General features: G+C 41.5%; 1 protein-coding gene across 6 annotated transcripts in view; it reads right to left on the reverse strand.

Annotated features, from left to right (window-relative positions):
* Positions 1-18,194, reverse strand: part of mnd1 (meiotic nuclear divisions 1 homolog (S. cerevisiae)) — a 173,048-nt gene that overhangs the window by 68,829 nt on the left and 86,025 nt on the right. Inside the window, exon 7 of one of the 6 annotated variants that reach the window (XM_073043154.1) lies at positions 1,397-1,486. The exons of 4 other annotated variants lie outside the window; for them this stretch is intronic. In XM_073043154.1, the coding sequence (XP_072899255.1) occupies positions 1,401-1,486 (86 nt within the window). In that variant the 3' untranslated portion in view covers positions 1,397-1,400. Of the gene's footprint in view, positions 1-1,396; positions 1,487-10,066; positions 11,476-18,194 lie in introns of those variants that run through there. One more of the 6 variants, XM_073043155.1, reaches the window with a different exon arrangement.

The raw sequence follows: 18,194 nt of genomic DNA on the forward strand, positions 1-18,194 counted from the left end.
AGGACATTACTTGGGACGAGGAGGCCGCGGCCGCTTTCATTAAAGCCAAGGAAGCCTTGGCAGATGCCGCAATGCTGGTGCACCCCAGAACGGACGTTCCGACCACCCTCATGGTGGACGCATCTGACGCAGCAGTCTGTGGGGTGCTGGAACAACTCATCAAGGGGCGCTGGCAACCCCTGGTGTTCTTCAGCAAGCACCTACGACCACCCGAACTCAAGTACAGTGCTTTCGACCGGGAGCTGTTGGCACTGTATCTGGCAATCCGGCATTTCAGGTACTTCTTAGAAGGCAGGCCGTTCACCACGTTCACGGACCACAAACCATTGACCTTCGCGTTCACGAAGGTGTCCGATCCCTGGTCGGCTCGCCAGCAGCGACATCTGTCCTACATCTCCAAGTACATGACGGACATCCAGCATGTCTCGGGGAAGGACAACGTCATGGTGGACGCACTCTCCAGACCAGCTGTCCAGGCCCTGTCCCTGGGGGTGGACTATGCAGCACTGGCGGAGGCGCAGCAGGCAGACGATGAGATGCCCAGCTACAGGACCGCAGTTTCGGGTTTGCAGCTGCAGGACTTTCTCGTAGGCCTAGGTGAGAGGACCCTCCTGTGCGACGTGGCTACCGGCCAAACTCGCCCCATCGTCCTGGCAGCCTGGAGGCGGCGGGTTTTCAACTCCATACACGGTTTGGCGCACCCATCTATCAGGACAACCGTCCGGCTGGTCTCCAGCAAGTTTGCGTGGCACGGACTTCGCAAGCAGGTCAGTGAATGGGCCAGAACGTGCGCGCAGTGCCAAACAGCCAAGGTGCAGCGACACACTAAAGTCCCGCCGCAGCAGTTCGAACCCACCCACCGGAGGTTCGACCACATTCATGTGGATGTCGTGGGCCCCCTACCAGTGTCCCGAGGAGCGCAGTACCTCCTAACTATGGTAGACCGGTTCACGAGGTGGCCAGAGGCGGTCCCGCTCACCGACACATCTGCCGATTCCTGCGCCCGAGCACTGATCGCAACCTGGGTAGCACGCTTCGGGGTACCGGCCCACATTACCTCCAACAGAGGCGCCCAGTTCACCTCCAGCCTGTGGTCGGCTGTGGCCAGCCTGTTGGGAACGCAGCTGCACCACACAACTGCCTACCACCCACAGTCGAACGGACTAGTGGAACGCTTCCACCGCCACTTGAAGTCAGCTCTCTTGGCCCGCCTGAGAGGACCTAACTGGGTAGACAAGCTTCCCTGGGTCCTGCTTGGAATTCGTACAGCGCCCAAAAAGGATCTGCACACCTCGTCGGCCGAGTTGGTGTAAAAAAGTAATCTTGCTTAAAATATTAAAGAAATGTGTCATCTTTAACTTTATGCCTTTTGGAAATCAGCTCATTTTTTACTCACTTAGCTATTCACAGTAACGGAAATTTTGACCGGGGTGCCCAAACTTTTGCATGCCACTGTAAAACGACAGACACAGCCGGTGGTGTGACTCTGTTGGTAAGAGATGAAATTACATCATTAGCAAGAGGTGACATAGAGTGAGAGAATGTTGAATCTTTGTGGGTGGAGTTAAGAAACTGCAATGGTTAAAAAAACATTTTGGGCACCCTGCATGGTCAGTACCTAGTAACACCCCCTTTGGCAAGTATCACAGCTTGTAAACACTTTCTGTAGGCAGCTAAGAGTCTTTCAATTCTTGTTTGAGGGATTTTCGCCCATTCTTCCTTGCAAAAGGCTTCTAGTTCTGTGAGATTCTTGGGCTGTCTTGCATGCACTGCTCTTCTGAGGTCTATCCACAGAATTTGATGACGTTTAGGTTGGGGGACTGTGAGGGCCATGGCCCCTGGCCGTCCCGGGAGAGTTCATACCAGCCCCAAGCGGGCAAGAGAAAGAACCCGCAGCAGTCCTGGACAGGCTACGCGAAAGGCTCGGCAACCTTTCACAGCACAGACAGACCCTGACCCATGTACCCAAAGACCTGCAAAACTGTAAGTTTGTGTTTGTACGAAGGGGTGGACACTGGGCGCCGCTACAGCGGCCGTACGAGGGGCCGTTCAAGGTGATCAACAACAACAGGTCCACGTACATTCTGGACATTGGGGGGAAAGAGGAGGTTTTCACGGTGGACCGACTCAAACCAGCCCATGTGGACTTGGCACAGCCGGTCAAGGTACAGGCACCGCGGTGCAGAGGCAGACCTCCCAAACAGAGGCTGATCCAGACTGTGGACATTGGGGGGTGTATCGCCGGTTCTGGGGGGGGGTTATGCGGCGACCCACTTTCTGCCCAGGCGAACCGGCTCACAAATAGCCAGCGCATGGGGGGAGACTTTGGTAATGCACCTCCGACGTCATTTCTGCCCGGAGAGGGCGGGCGCTAGAGATTTAAATGCCAGCACCGTGAAGTTTGAATAAACTAGTCTCGAAACGACTTACCGACTGCGTGTCGTTATTCCAGTGCTGTGTGTAGCACATCGCTACAGGCTCATTTTTATCATTTGAGAAAAACTTGGGCAGGTACATGGATGAGAGGTGTATGGAGGGTATGGGCTGGGTGCATGTCAGTGGGACTAGGCAGAAAAATGATTCGGCACAGCCAAGAAGGGCTAAAAGGCCTGCTTCTGTGCTGTAATGTTTTATGGTTCTATGGTTCGTTGGATTTTAAAAGCTTGCCAATCATTCAACTTCCCACTCACTTTTGCTACCTTACATGTCCTTTCAGAGGCTTTTATGCAGTTTCAACTTCCTTTCTCAGCCACAGTTACCTACCCCTGCCATTTGAGAACTTCTTCCTCTGTGGGACCTATCAATCCTGCACCTTGTGAACTATTCCCAGAAACTTCAGCCATCCCTGCTCTGCCATCATCCCCACTAGTATCCCCCTCCAATCTACCTGGGCAAGCTCCTCTCTAAAGTTCTGTAATTCCCTTTATTCCATTGTGATACAGATACATGTGACTTCTGCTTCTTGCTCTCAAATTGCAGTATGAATTCAAGCCTCTTAAAGCTTCCTTTATGTTAAGCTCCCTAACAAGATCTGGGTTATTATACTACACCCAATCTAAGAAAACCTTTGCCCAAGTAGGATCAAACACACGCTGCTCTAAAAAGTAATCTCGTAGGCATTCAACAAATTCCATCTCTTGCGATCCAACACCAACCTGATTTTCCTAATCCCACTGCATATTGAAGTTCCTCATTACAATCGTGTCATTACCCTTATTACATACCTTTTCTAGCTCCCGTTGCAATCTCAACCTCACATCTTAGCTGCTTTTCGGAGGCCTATATATGATTCCCAAAATGTTTTTTTAACCATTGCAGTTTCTTAACTCCACCCACAAAGATTCAACATTCTCTCACTCTATGTCACCTTTTCCTAATGATGTAATTTCATCTCTTACCAACAGAGTCACACCACCGGCTGTATCTGTCATTTTACAGTGGCATGCAAAAGTTTGGGCACCCCGGTCAAAATTTCCGTTACTGTGAATAGCTAAGTGAGTAAAAATGAGCTGATTTCCAAAAGGCATAAAGTTAAAGATGACACATTTCTTTAATATTTTAAGCAAGATTACTTTTTTATTTCCATTTTTTAGTTTCAAAATAACAAAAAGGGAAAAGGGCCCGAAGCAAAAGTTTGGGCACCCTGCATGGTCAGTACTTAGTAATACCCCCTTTGGCAAGTATCACAACTTGTAAACACTTTCTGTAGCCAGCTAAGAGTCTTTCAATTCTTGTTTGAGGGATTTTCGCCCATTCTTCCTTGCAGAAGGCTTCTAGTTCTGTGAGATTCTTGGCTGTCTTGCATGCACTGCTCTTCTGAGGTCTATCCACAGAATTTGATGACGTTTAGGTCCGGGGACTGTGAGGGCCATGGCAAAACCTTCAGCTTGCATCTCTTGAGATAGTCCATTGTGGATTTTGAGGTGTGTTTAGGATCATTATCCTGTTGTAGAAGCCATCCTCTTTTCACCTTCAGCGTTTTTTTTTACAGACGGTGTGATATTTGCTTCCAGAATTTGCTGGTATTTAATTGAATTCATTCTTCTCTCTACCAGTGAAATGTTCCCTGTGCCACTGGCTGCATGGTTGATCCACCCCCGTGCTTAACTGTTGGAGAGGTGTTCTTTTCATGAAATTCTGCGCCTTTTTTTCCCCAAACATACCCTTGCTCATTGCAGCCAAAAAGTTCTATTTTAACTTCATCAGTCCACTGGACTTGTTTCCAAAATGCATCAGGCTTCTTTAGATGTTCCTTTGCAAACTTCTGTTGCTGAATTTTCTGGTGAGGACACAGGAAAGGTTTTCTTCTGATGACTCTTCCATGAAGGTCATATTTGTACAGGTGTCGCTGCACAGTAGAACAGTGCACCACCACTCCAGAATCTGCTAAATCTTCCTGAAGGTCTTTTGCAGTCAAACAGGGGTTTTGATTCGCCTTTCTAGCAATCCTATGAGCAGTTCTCTTGGAATGTTTCTTGGACCTCAACTTGACCTCCACCGTTCCTGTTAACTGCCATTTCTGAATTTCATTACAAACTGAGGAATTGGTTACCTGAAAATGCTTTGCTATCTTCTTAAAGCCTTCTCTTGCTTTGTGGGCATCATTTATTTTCAGAGTGCTAGGCAGCTACTTAGAGGAGCCCACGGCTGCTGATTGTAGGGAGAAGGTTTGAGGAGTCAGGGTATTTATAAAGCTTTGAAATTTGCATCACCTAGCCTTTTGTAACGATGATCATGAACAAGCCATAGTCCTAACAAGCTAATTAAGGTCTGAGACCTTGGTAAAAGTTATCTGAGAACTCAAATCTCTTGGGGTGCCCAAGCTTTTGCATAGTGCTCCTTTCCCTTTATTCACTCTAAAATTGTACAAAACAAAAATAATACACTAATTTTGCTTAAAAAGAATGTTTCATCTTTAACTTTATGACTTTTGGAGAACAGTTCATCTTCTACTCACTTAACTATTCACATTAACAGAAATTTTGACGGGGGTGCCCAAACTTTTGCATACCAGTGTATATATCTGACAAAAAACCTTTGGTATCCTCTTTTATATTATTGGCTAGCTTACCTTCATACATCTTTTTCTCCATATTGCTTTTGGTCTGTAAAAGCTTCACATCTTAAAGCATTTTGCTACATTTTATGCCACCTCTTTTGCTTTATTGCTGTCTTCGACCTCCCTTATCAACCACAGTTGCCTCATCCTCCCTTTAGAATGCTTCTTCTTTGGGATGAACTGATTCTCTACATCTCAATTACTCCCAGAAATTGCTGCTCTGCCATCATCTCTGCTGGAGTCTCCTTCTAATAAACTTCGACCAGCTCCTCTTTCATGCCTCTGTAGCTCCCTTTATTCCACTGTAATACTGAAACTTTCAATTTTAGCTTCTCCCCCCTCAAACTACAGGGTGAATTCTATTAGTTCACGACCACTGTCTCTTAATGGTTCTTTTACCTTAAACTCCCTAATGAAATCTGGTTCTGACTTCCGGGGCACCTTGGCGCAACTCGAGTAGCACCAGTACTCTCATAGAACATAGAACAATACAGCACAGTATAGGCCATTCGGCCCACAAAGTTGTGCTGACCCTTAAACCTTGTCTACCTGTCTAGTAGTCTCTTAAATTTCACTAGTGTATCTGCCTCCACCACTGACTCAGGCACTGCATTCCACGCACCAACCACTCTCTGAGTAGAAAACCTTCCTCTAATATCCCTCTTGAACTTTCCACCCCTTACCTTAAAGCCATGTCCTCTTGTACTGAGCAGTGGTGCCCTGGGGAAGAGGCACTGGCTGTCCACTCTATATTCCTCTTAATATCTTGTACACCTCTATCATGTCTCCTCTCATCCTTCTTCTCTCCAAAGAGTAAAGCCCTAGCTCCCTTAATCTCTGATCATAATCCATACTCTCTAAACCAGGCAGCATCCTGGTAAATCTCCTCTGTACCCTTTCCAATGTTTCCACATCCTTCCTATAGTGAGGCGACCAGAAATGGACACGGTACTCCAAGTGTGGCCTAACCAGAGTTTTATACAGCTGCATCATCACCTCACGACTCTTAAACTCTATCCCTCAACTTATGAAAGCTAACACTCCATAAGCTTTCTTAACTACCCTTTCTACCTGTGAGGCAACTTTCAGAGATCTGTGGACATGTACCTCCAGATCCCTCTGCTCCTCCACACTTCCAAGTATCTTGCCATTTACTTTGTGTTACGTATCCCGTAACTGGATCACTTACCAGCAAAGATAGAGGGGTCCACTGAAATCTGATGGTACCATTTTTAAACGTTTTATTTTATAAAGGGGCACAAAAGTAAGGTTAATACAAACATTCAGATAACATACGTCGTCAATACTCAATCTAAAGCGCAGGTATAGTAATAACCAATAAGAAATAAGCTCTATCGTTGTCTAGGGGTAATGTATATATTGTCCGCTGTATATCTAAAAGTCTCTTGCGGTCACTGCAGTTCCACCAGCTGCCGTCTTTTGGGGTGTCGCGGTGGTGCACTTTGTTAGAGAGAGAGATATAGAGATTGAATGGAACAGTTACCCGGCGGGTTTTTCCAACCTTTATGAGTTCGATCCGTCGGAGTCTCGTTGGGGAATGGACGCTCACTTGTGGCCTCTCCTGTAGCTAAGCCATTCTTCCGTGGTGAGGTCGCCAATCCCGGGCAAGGAAAAGACGCACACGAACCCCACCACCGGCTGTCACTATTAAACGCTGTCACAGGATTTCTAGCGTGTCTTCTGGTGCGTCTGGGGGGCCGTCTTTACAACCCCTCTTTTATCTGAACTCACGGGGTCTCAGATGTCAATCAGGTTGGGATGATGCAATCTCTCTCCGTCTCTCCACCCACGTTGCCCTGAGGGTATACACGTAGTACAGTTCCCAATTCACAAAGGTGTCTCCACGAGACAATGACCACAGTCGCCAGCTTTTGCCTCGCCGTGAAACGAGGGACACCGCACGTATCTTTCTCTTCTCTTGGGTCATTGACCCCCCCCTTCACTAGGGCTCTTGTGATTCTCACAAAGGAGGGGGCTGGGGTCATAACATTTGTACTCTGCCTTGGAGTTTGTCTTTTCTCTGGGTTGAACTCCATCTGCCACTTCTCAGCCCACTTCTGCATCCCATCAATGTCTCTCTGCAATCTTCGACAATCCTCAACACTATCCACAACACCACCAACCTTTGTGTTGTCTGCAAACTTGCCAACCCACCCTTCTACCCCCACATCCAGGTTGTTAATAAAAATCACAAAAAGTAGAGGTCCCAGAACCAATCCTTGTGGGACACCACTAGTCACAACCCTCCAATCTGAATGTACTCCCTCCACCATGACCCTCTGCTTCCTGCAGGTATGCCAATTCTGAATCCACCTGGCCAAACTTCCCTGGATCCCATGCCTTCTGACTTTCTGAATAAGCCTACCATGAGGAACCTTGTCAAATGCCTTACTAAAATCCATGTAGATCACATCCACTGCACTACCCTCATCTATATGCCTGGTCACCTCCTCAAAGAACTCTATCAGGCTCACTCATATTGTCCTCACCATCAACAAGTTCCCTCTCAGTGGTGAGTACTGAAGAGAAGTATTCATTGAGGACCTCGCTCACTTCCACAGCCTCCAGGCACATCTTCCCACTTTTATCTCTAATCGGTCCTATCTTCACTCCTGTCAACCTTTTGTTCTTTACATAACTGAAGAATGCCTTGGGGTTTTCCTTTACCCTACTTGCCAAGGCCTTCTCATGCCCCCTTCTTGCTCTCCTCAGCCCCTTCTTAAGCTCCTCTCTTGCTACCCTACATTCCTCAATACTTATCTGATCCTTGCTTCCTAAACCTCACACATCCTTCCATCTGACTAGATTCTCCACCTCACTTGTCACCCATGGTTCCTTCTTTATCTTCCTCACTGGGACAAATTTATCCCTAACATCCTGCAAGAGATCCCTAAACATCGACCACATGTCCATAGTACATTTCCCTGCAAAAACATCATCCTAATTCACACCCATAAGTTCTAACCTTACAGCCTCCTAATTTGCTCTTCCCAAATTCAAAATATTCCTGTCCTCTCTGATTCTATCCTTTTTTTGATAATGTTAAAGGCCAGAGAACGGTGGTCACTGTCCCCCAGATTCTCACCGAGATCTGTGACCTGATCCGGTTCGTTACCTAATACTAGATCTAGTATGGCATTCCCCCTAGTCAGCCTGTTAACATACCATGACAGGAATCCGTCCTGGACACACTTAACAAACTCTGCCCCGTCTAAACCATTGGAACTAATCAGGTGCCAATCAATATTAGGGAAGTTAGGGGGGGACGTCACGTGATGACGTAGGATCGAGACGCTGGAACCCAGCTCTCCCGTAAAAAGTTAATAAATTAATGTCTAAATGAAGAAAAGTTAGTCAGTATCTTCTAAAAGTTACTTATAAACTACTCCGGATTGTGTCAAGCTATGCCTCAAAGAAGGAAGATGAAGAAAATTAATACCGGGAAGATTACGCAAGTTGGAACAAGAACAAGGCCCACGTCTACCGAGGAACCGCGGTCTCAGGTACATTATACCACCGGCGATACGGAACAGGAGACTGCGGCAACATTGGCCATTCCTAAAGGGAAAGACCATCGTGAATTGCGCAAACGCGAAGGATGGAGCATGCGCAAACGGGAGCAACAAAAACTACAAAGCCCAGCTACCACTGCAACTGAAAGTGATAGCGAATCGGAGGGAGAGTCAAATGTCTCGGAAGGATCAGATGAAGAAGGAGTTAAAAGTCCTTCTAGAAATATAGAAAAGACTTTGAGGCAAATAATGCGTAAATTAGACATATTAAAAGTAATTAAAAATAATCAAAAAATACTCGAAAAAAAAATGACCAAAATGGAGATTATGCTTGATAAAATGACAAAGAGACAGGAAAAAATGGAAAAAAGAATTACGGACTTGGAAACTACAACGGAGGACATGGTTGAAAGAATGGACAAAATAGAAAATGAAAATGCTGCTTGGGCATCAGAAAGAAAACAATTTATGGAAAAAATTGATAAGCTTGAAAATTTCAGTAGACGAAATAATATTAAAATTGTTGGACTTGAAGATATAGAAGGAGAAGGTCCAATAAATTTTTTTCAAAAATGGATCCCTGAAAAATTGGAAATGGAAGGAGAAATTCCAATTGAGATCGAAAGGGCTCATAGATCCTTAAGGTCAAGACCTCCAGCTGATCAAAACCCACGATCAATTTTGATAAAATGCTTACGATACCAAGACAAAGAAAAGATCCTGAAGGCCGCTGCCCAAAGTGCCAAAAATAGCAACGGGCCATTGATGATAGCAGGGAAACCAGTTCTTTTTTATCCTGATATAAGTTACAACCTGTTGAAGAGAAAGAAGGAATTTAACCCAGTGAAAAAAGCCTTATGGGTAAAGGGTTATAAATTTACAATGCGTCATCCAGCAACACTGATAATTTTTTTGGATGAGGGAAATTTTTTTTTCCCGATTATCAAAAAGCGGAGGAGTTTGTACAAGAACTTCCATCTATTCACTAATTACACATAGAGGCTTCCAAACGTAATGGATTAAAGATGAAGATAGACCCAACGAACAGAAGTGATGGACATTTATGGATATTATAGAAGAGAAAAGCAAAATTTTAGAAATACTAAATGAGAATAGTATTTTTTTTTCTCTTCTTATACATATACTTTTTTGTGTTGCGGGGGGGCTGGGGAGCTTTGGATCGGTTACTGCGGGATTCACGTGTGTAATCATGGCGGTTGCCATGACCCGTACAGCAGAGGGGGGTAATGTTGTGTTTTTTTTCCACAACATTAATAGGGGGGTATTTTGTTTTTTTCTTTATATTTTAATTTTCTTCTATCTTTTTGCCTGGATGATTGGTGGGGACACACATAGCAACATGGAGATTTTTATAAAGATTTCCCAGGATACCACGAAAGTTGAAAGATTAGGTATTATTATAGATTGGAGTAATATAATAAAAAAAATAATGACTAATCTACTAAATTTTTTAAGTTTTAATGTTAATGGGCTTAATGGGCCAGTAAAAAGAAAAAGAATTTTAACATATATTAAAAAAATGAAAACAGATATAGCTTTTTTACAAGAAACTCATTTAACAGACATAGAACATCAGAAATTAAAAAGAGACTGGGTTGGAAATGTTATTGCAGCTTCATTTAATTCAAAGGCAAGAGGAGTTGCAATTGTGGTTAACAAAAATCTACCAATTAAAATACAAAACGTATTAATTGATTCGGCGGGGAGATATCTAATTATACACTGTCAAATTTTTTCAGAACTATGGACCCTTATGAACATTTATGCACCAAATGAAAATGATGTAAAATTCATACAGGAGGTCTTTTTGAATTTGGCTAACGCACATGATAAAATATTAATAGGTGGAGATTTTAATTTTTGTCTAGATCCAGTTTTAGATAGATCAACAAAGGTTGTTACAAAATCAAAAGCAGTAAAATTAACTCTATCATTGATGAAAGACTTAAATCTGATTGATATATGGGGAAGAATTAATCCAAAAGAAAGAGATTATTCATTTTATTCAAATAGACATAAAACATATTCAAGGATAGATTTTTTCCTATTATCAACGAATATTCAAGATAGAGTGAAAAATGTGGAATATAAAGCAAGAATATTGTCAGATCATTCTCCTTTAATAATGACAATGATAATGATAGATAAAGAGGAATCAGTTTATAGGCGGAGATTTAATTCAATATTATTAAAACGTCAAGACTTTTGTGATTTTATGAAAAAACAGATTCAGTTCTTTTTAGATATAAATTCACATTCAGTTGATGATAAATTTATAGTGTGGGAAGCAATGAAGGCATACTTGAGAGGTCAGATAATAAGTTATACTTCTAAAATTAAGAAGGAATATATGGTAGAAATAGATCAATTGGAAAAAGAGATTACAAAATTAGAAAAAGAATCCCAAAGAAATATGACAGAAGAAAAACGAAGACAACTTATTAACAAGAAGTTACAATATAATACGCTCCAAACATATCGAACAGAAAAAGCAATTATGAGAACTAAACAAAGATATTATGAACTAGGTGAAAGATCACATAAAGTTCTGGCATGGCAACTAAAAACAGATCAGACTTCTAAAACAATAAATGCAATTCGAACAAGAGTAAATAAAATTACTTATAAACCTTTAGAAATTAATGAAGCTTTTAAGAATTTTTACTCTGAGTTGTACAAATCAGAATCACAAAATGACAATGTCAAGATAGAAAGGTTTCTATCACAAATAACTCTTCCAAAATTAAATACGGAAGAACAGAAGGGATTAGATATGCCTTTTACATTGAAAGAGGTCGAAGAAGCCCTAGGATCACTTCAAAGTAATAAATCTCCAGGAGAAGATGGTTTTCCGCCTGAATTCTATAAAAAGTTTAAAGATTTATTAATTCCTCCTCTTATGGAGTTAATACACCAAGCGGAAAGAACGCATAAACTTCCAGAATCTTTTTCGACAGCCATTTTAATAGTATTGCCAAAAAAAGATAGAGATCCTTTAAAGCCATCATCATATAGACCAATTTCTTTATTAAATACTGATTATAAAATAATAGCAAAAATCTTATCTAATAGATTATCTAAATGCTTACCAAAATTAGTACATATGGATCAAACAGGATTTATTAAAAATAGACAATCAGCAGATAATGTAACTCGCTTATTTAGTATAAGTATTTAGTATTTAGAGGGCTCTGTCGTGGGCAAAGTACTGGAGGGTTTAACATCGGTAGCTGAGCGAAGGGCGCTGAGTAGGCTACGGTCAATTATGGATAACTCTGAACATCCTCTACATAGCACCATCCAGAGACAGAGAAGCAGTTTCAGCGACAGGTTACTATCGATGCAATGCTCCTCAGACAGGATGAAGAGGTCAATACTCCCCAATGCCATTAGGCTTTACAATTCTACCGCCAGGACTTAAGAACTTTTTAAAAGCTATTATTAATGCTTTTTGAGATAGTGATTTAGATGCATATCATATTTTTTTACTGAGTTAAGTATTGTATGTAATTAGTTTTGCTACAACAAGTGTATGGGACATTGGAAAAAAGTTGAATTTCCCCATGGGGATGAATAAAGTATCTATCTATCTATCTATCTATAATTCATTTAGCACAGAAGAGGGAGGAAATGAGCGTGGCAGTTGCTTTAGATGCAGAAAAAGCATTTGATAGATTGGAGTGGGATTTTTTATTTAAGGTATTGGAAAAATACGGATTAGGAGTATCTTTTATAAAATGGATTAAAACCTTAAATACTAATCCCAAAGCTAAAGTAGTGACAAATGGTCAAATTTCAACACCATTTCAGTTAACAAGGTCAACTAGGCAAGGTTGTCCATTATCACCAGCTTTATTTGTGTTGGCGATAGAGCCATTAGCTGAATTGATTAGAATGGACTCAGATATTAAGGGTTTTAGAGTTAACCAGGAAGAATACAAGATTAACTTATTTGCTGATGATGTTCTGCTTTATCTAACAAACCCATTGCAATCGTTGCGTAAATTATCCTATAGATTAGAAGAATATGGGAAAGTATCAGGTTACAAAATAAATTGGGATAAAAGTGAAATTTTACCTCTTACTAAAGGAGACTATAATCAATGTCGATCAATAACCCAATTTAGATGGCCGGCAAATGGTATAAAATATTTAGGTATAAGAGTTGATAATGATATAAAGAACATATACAAATTAAATTATTTACCACTATTGAAAAAAATTCAAGAAGATCTTGATAAATGGATGGTATTACCAATAACATTAGTAGGTAGAGTAAATACCATAAAAATGAATATATTCCCTAGATTACAATACTTATTTCAATCACTACCAATACAATTACCCCAGAAGTTTTTTCAAGAGCTGAATAAATATGTGAGGAAGTTTCTTTGGAAAGGTAAGATGTCAAGAATATCGTTGGAAAAATTGACATGGAAATTTGAGCTAGGAGGGTTACAACTTCCAAATTTTAAGAATTATTATAAAGCAAATCAACTTAGATTTATTGCATCTTTTTTTGAGAAAGACAAACTGGCATGGATCAGAATAGAACTAGATAAAATAGGAGAAAACATACCAGAAGACTTTATATATAAATGGGAATCTAAATGGATACGGGAAAAGAAAGAATCTCCTATATTAAAACATTTGATTGATTTATGGAATAAGATAAATGTTGACGATGAGACAAAGAAATCCTTATTAGCAAAGAGATCTTTAATTCAAAATAGACTTATTCCTTTTACAATGGATAATCAACTTTTATATAATTGGTTTCAAAAAGGGATTAGATATATAGGAGATTGTTTTGAAGGAGGTATATTAATGTCATTTGATCAATTAAAGAATAAATATGAAGTATCAAACAACACTCTTTTTTGTTACTTTCAACTAAGGGCTTATTTAAGAGAAAAGTTAGGTCAAACAATGTTACTACCGAAACCCAATGAAATAGAAACTTTAATTCAAAAAGGAAAGATTAAAAAATTTATCTCTTGTATGTATAATTTGATTCAAAAACAGGCAATTAAACAAGGAGTCCATAAGTCAAGACAAAAATGGGAAAGTGATTTGAATATCAAAATTGAAGAAAAAAACTGGTCAAGACTATGTCTTGAGAGTATGACAAATACAATAAACGTTCGATTAAGATTAGTGCAATACAATTTTTTACATCAACTATATATTACACCACAAAAAATAAATAAATTAAACCCAAATTTATCTGATCAGTGTTTCCCATGTAACCGAGAAATTGGTACTTTTTTACATTCTACTTGGTCTTGCTCTAAAATTCAACCTTTTTGGACAAATTTAAGAGTTTTACTGGAACAAATTATTGGAATACAACTTCCACACAACCCAATATTACTTTTACTAGGTAATATTGAAGGGATAAAACCGATATCCAAATTGAATAAATATCAGAAAGAACTTATAAAAATTGCATTGGCAGTAGCCAAAAAAGCTATTGCAGTGACTTGGAAATCGGATACATATCTAAGTATAGATCGTTGGAAGAAAGAAATTTATGGCTGTATTCCACTTGAAAAAATTACTTATAATTTAAGAGATAAATATGAAACATTTTTGAAAATTTGGCGCCCTTATTTACAAAAGACAGGATTAAATATATAGGTGCTCCGAAGATGAAATAATTGGTTACTTGGGGAAAGAAATAAATATATATACTAAAGTTATTACAAACTCCATGGAGCATGTGGGGACCCTCCAATATCCAGGCATTCCCTTTTTTTTCTTTTTTCTTATTTTTTTTTAATAGGGATGTTAGGGGGGAGGGGTTAAGGGGAGGGGGGCTGGGTAGCACTTTTTTTTTTCATACACATTTATTCTGTAACTATTTGAAAACAATAAAAAAAGTTAAAAAAAATATTAGGGAAGTTAAAGTCACCCATGTTAACAACCCAGTTATTTTTGCACCTTTCCAAAATCTGCCTCCCAATCTGCTTCTCTGTATCTCTGCTGCTACCAGGGGGCCTACAAAATACTCCCAATAGAGTAACTGTTCTCTTCCTGTTCCTGATTTCTACCCATACAGACTCAAAAGAGGATTCTGCTACTATTACCCACCCTTTCTGTAGCTGTAACAGTATCCCAATGCCACCCCTCCTCTCCCCCCCTCTCCTTTCCCCCCCCTATCCCTTTTAAAGCACTGAAATACAGGAATATTGAGAATGGATACGATTAAATATTCCTGTTTCAGCCTGTGAGCTAAAAAGCACAATTGCTTCCAAGGTCAGTACAGTCAACAAAGATCTCTTAATGAGTTTAAACAAAGTATCGCTGCTTAAAACCCACGGAAACAACACAGTCTGCGGTCGGAAGGGCCCACAGAGAAAACCTCGGAGAAAGCGTGGGCAGAGATCAGGATTGCAAGTGTGCTTAAGGAAATGGGGTTTCAGGTTCCCTTTACCGATGATCCTGCTGGCAAATGTGCAGTCTCTGGTGAATAAAATTGATGATCTCAGAGCCAGGGTGCTGAATCAGAGGGACATTAGGACCAAGTGTGTCCTTTGTTCCACGGAACCCTGGTTAACCCCTTTCATACCGGATCCAGTGATTCAGATTGATGGGTTCACTGTGCGCCGTCAGGATAGATCTGTAGAGTCTCTCAAAAGCAGAGTTGGAAGTGTATGCCTTATGATCAGCTCTTCTTGGTGTACAAATATATCAGTACTGTCCCAATTCTGCTCACCAGACCTGGAATATCTAGCACTAAGGTGTTGTCCTTTTTACTTACCACGGGAATGCTCTGGGGTCATTCTGGTAACAGTTTAAATTCCACCTCAGGCCAATGCCAAGCAGGCTTTAGATGATCTGAGCAATGGTATCAACATGCATGAAACAGCACACCCTAACACCATCGTTTTGGGAGATTTTAACAAGGCCAGTCTGAAAAAATCACTAAGCAATTACTATCAACAGATCATGTGCAATACCAAAGGAAACAACACACCTGACCATTGCTACACCACCATCAAGAATGCCTACCGTGCTATTCCATGCTCTCACTTCGGGAAGTCTGATCACCTAGCTGACTGAAGACTGCAGCCACAGCAGTGAGGACCAAGAAGGTTTGGACAAAGGAAGCACAGGAATGCCTAGAATCGGTGGACTAGCCTGTATTCAAGTATTCATCTTTGAATCTGGATGAGTATGCTGCATTTGTTACCAACTTCATTAAAATCTGTGTGAATGAGTGTGTGCCTACAAAGACTCACTGTACATTCCCAAACCAAAAGCCATGGATGGACCAGGAGGTACGTCGTCTGCTGAAGGCTTAGATCTGTGGCATTCAAATCCAACAACCCGGGCCTGTACCAGAAAACCAGGTATGATTTGCGGAGAGGTATTTCAAGGGCGAAGGAACAATTTCAAATGAGGTTAGAGGCGATATCAGATGCACGGCAACTCTGGCAGGGACTGCAAGACATTACTTCCTCCAAAGCAAAATGCAATTATATGAATGACAGCGATGCTGCACTACGAGATGAACTCCTACAGCTGTGAAGATCCCTGCTGCACCTGATGACCCTGTGATCTCTGTCTCAGAGGCCGATGTCAGACTGTCTTTAAAAAGAGTGAACCCTTGTAAGGCAGAAGGTCCCGATGCAGTACCGAGCAGCAATTATACCAGTGCCAAAGAAGAATAATGTGGCTGGTCTTAACAACTACTGCCCAGTAGCACTCACATGACAGTGATGAAATGCTTTGAAGGTTGGTCATGACTAGACTGAACTCCTGCTTCAGCAAGGACCTGGAGTCACTGCAATTTGCCTATCGCCACAATAGGTCAACGGCAGACGCAATCTCAATGGTTCTTCACGTGGCTTTGGATCTCCTAGACAACACAAACACCTATGTCAGTGTAACACTTACCCAAAAGGCTGGTATATGTCTAGGGGAAAAGGAGATCCAGCCACACACCAACCCACCTCCCGTACACGCAGGTGCTGTGAGAATCGAGTTTATGCCTCACGCCTGCCAACAGTATCAAACCCACAACAAATACCGTTATTAAATACACTTTATAGAATTTACTAACATTAACTAAAGAATATAATATACAATATATATATATATACAAGGAAAGAAAAAAACAAAAGGCGCCAACTTATCAAAGTTCAGTCAGTGTAGTGCACATCGTAGGAGCTCAATCAACGAATCATCTGACAGCCACGTTGTCACCCCTGGGACCACCCCGGTGGGCTTACGAGCCGTCCAGCGCCAGTCGCGCCCGTCCACCTTCCTCGTCCGTCTCTCCTCCCGACTCTCCTCACACCCCAAGCCCGCGCAACCCCTCCCCCAAGTTCCCAGCCTCACAAAACACAATAACGTTCCCCATTGATTAACAAATGAATACAATTACCATATCAGCCATTCTAAAGCGAAACAACGGCAAGAGAAACTTTTAACAGACAAAGAAGCATTCCTACTCGTAACAAACCAAAGAAGCCCTTTTTAGTAATATACACAGGACATTGTACATCAGGATGCTGTTCATCAACTATAGCTCAGCATTTAATACCATCATTCCCACAATCCCGATTGAGAAGTTGCAGAAACTGGGCTTCTATATCTCCCTCCGTAACTGGATCCTCGACTTCCTAACCGGAAGACCACAGTCTGTGTGGATTGGTGATAACATATCCTCTTCACTGACAATCAACACTGGCGCACCTCAGGGGTGTGTGCTTAGCCCACTGCTCTACTCTCTGTATACACATGACTGTGTGGCTAGGCATAGATCAAATACCATCTACAAATTTGCTGACAATACAAGCATTGTTGGTAGAATCTCAGGTGCTGACAAGAGGACGTACAGGAGTGAGATATGCCTACTAGTGGAGTGGTGCCACAGCAACAAACTGGCACTCAGCGTTAGTAAGACAAACGAGCTGATTGTGGACATCAAGAAGGGTAAGACGAAGGAACACATACCAATCCTCAAAGAGGGATCAGAAGTGGAGAGAGTGAGCAGTTTTAACTTTCTGGGTGTCAAGATATCTGAGAATCTAACCTGGTTCCAACATATTGATGTAGTCATAAAGAAGGCAAGACAGCAGCTATACTTTATTAGGAGTTTGAAGCGATTCGGCATGTCAAGAAATACGCTTATAAACTTCTATAGTTGTACAGTGGAGAGCATTCTGACATGCTGTATCACTGTCTGGTATGGAGGGGCTACTGCAAAGGACCAAAAGAAGCTGCAGAAGGTTATAAATCTAATCAGCTCCATCTTCGGCATTAGGCTACTAAGTACCCAGCTTATCTTTAGGAAGCGGTGTCTCAGAAAGGCAGCATCCATTATTAAAGGCCTCCAGCACCCAGGGCATGCCCTTTTTGCACTGTTACCATCAGGGAGGAGATACAGAAGCCTGAAGGCACACTCTCAGCGATTCAGGAACAGCTTCTTCCCCTCTGCCATCCAATTCCTAAATGGACGTAAAGCATTGGACACTACCTCACATTTTTAATTTACAGTATTTCTGTTTTTGCACATTCTTTAATAATCTATTCAATATATATAATTGATCTACTTGTTCATTTATTATTGT

The sequence above is a fragment of the Hemitrygon akajei genome, chromosome 4 (assembly GCF_048418815.1).
Source record: "Hemitrygon akajei chromosome 4, sHemAka1.3, whole genome shotgun sequence".
Lineage (NCBI taxonomy): Eukaryota > Metazoa > Chordata > Chondrichthyes > Myliobatiformes > Dasyatidae > Hemitrygon > Hemitrygon akajei.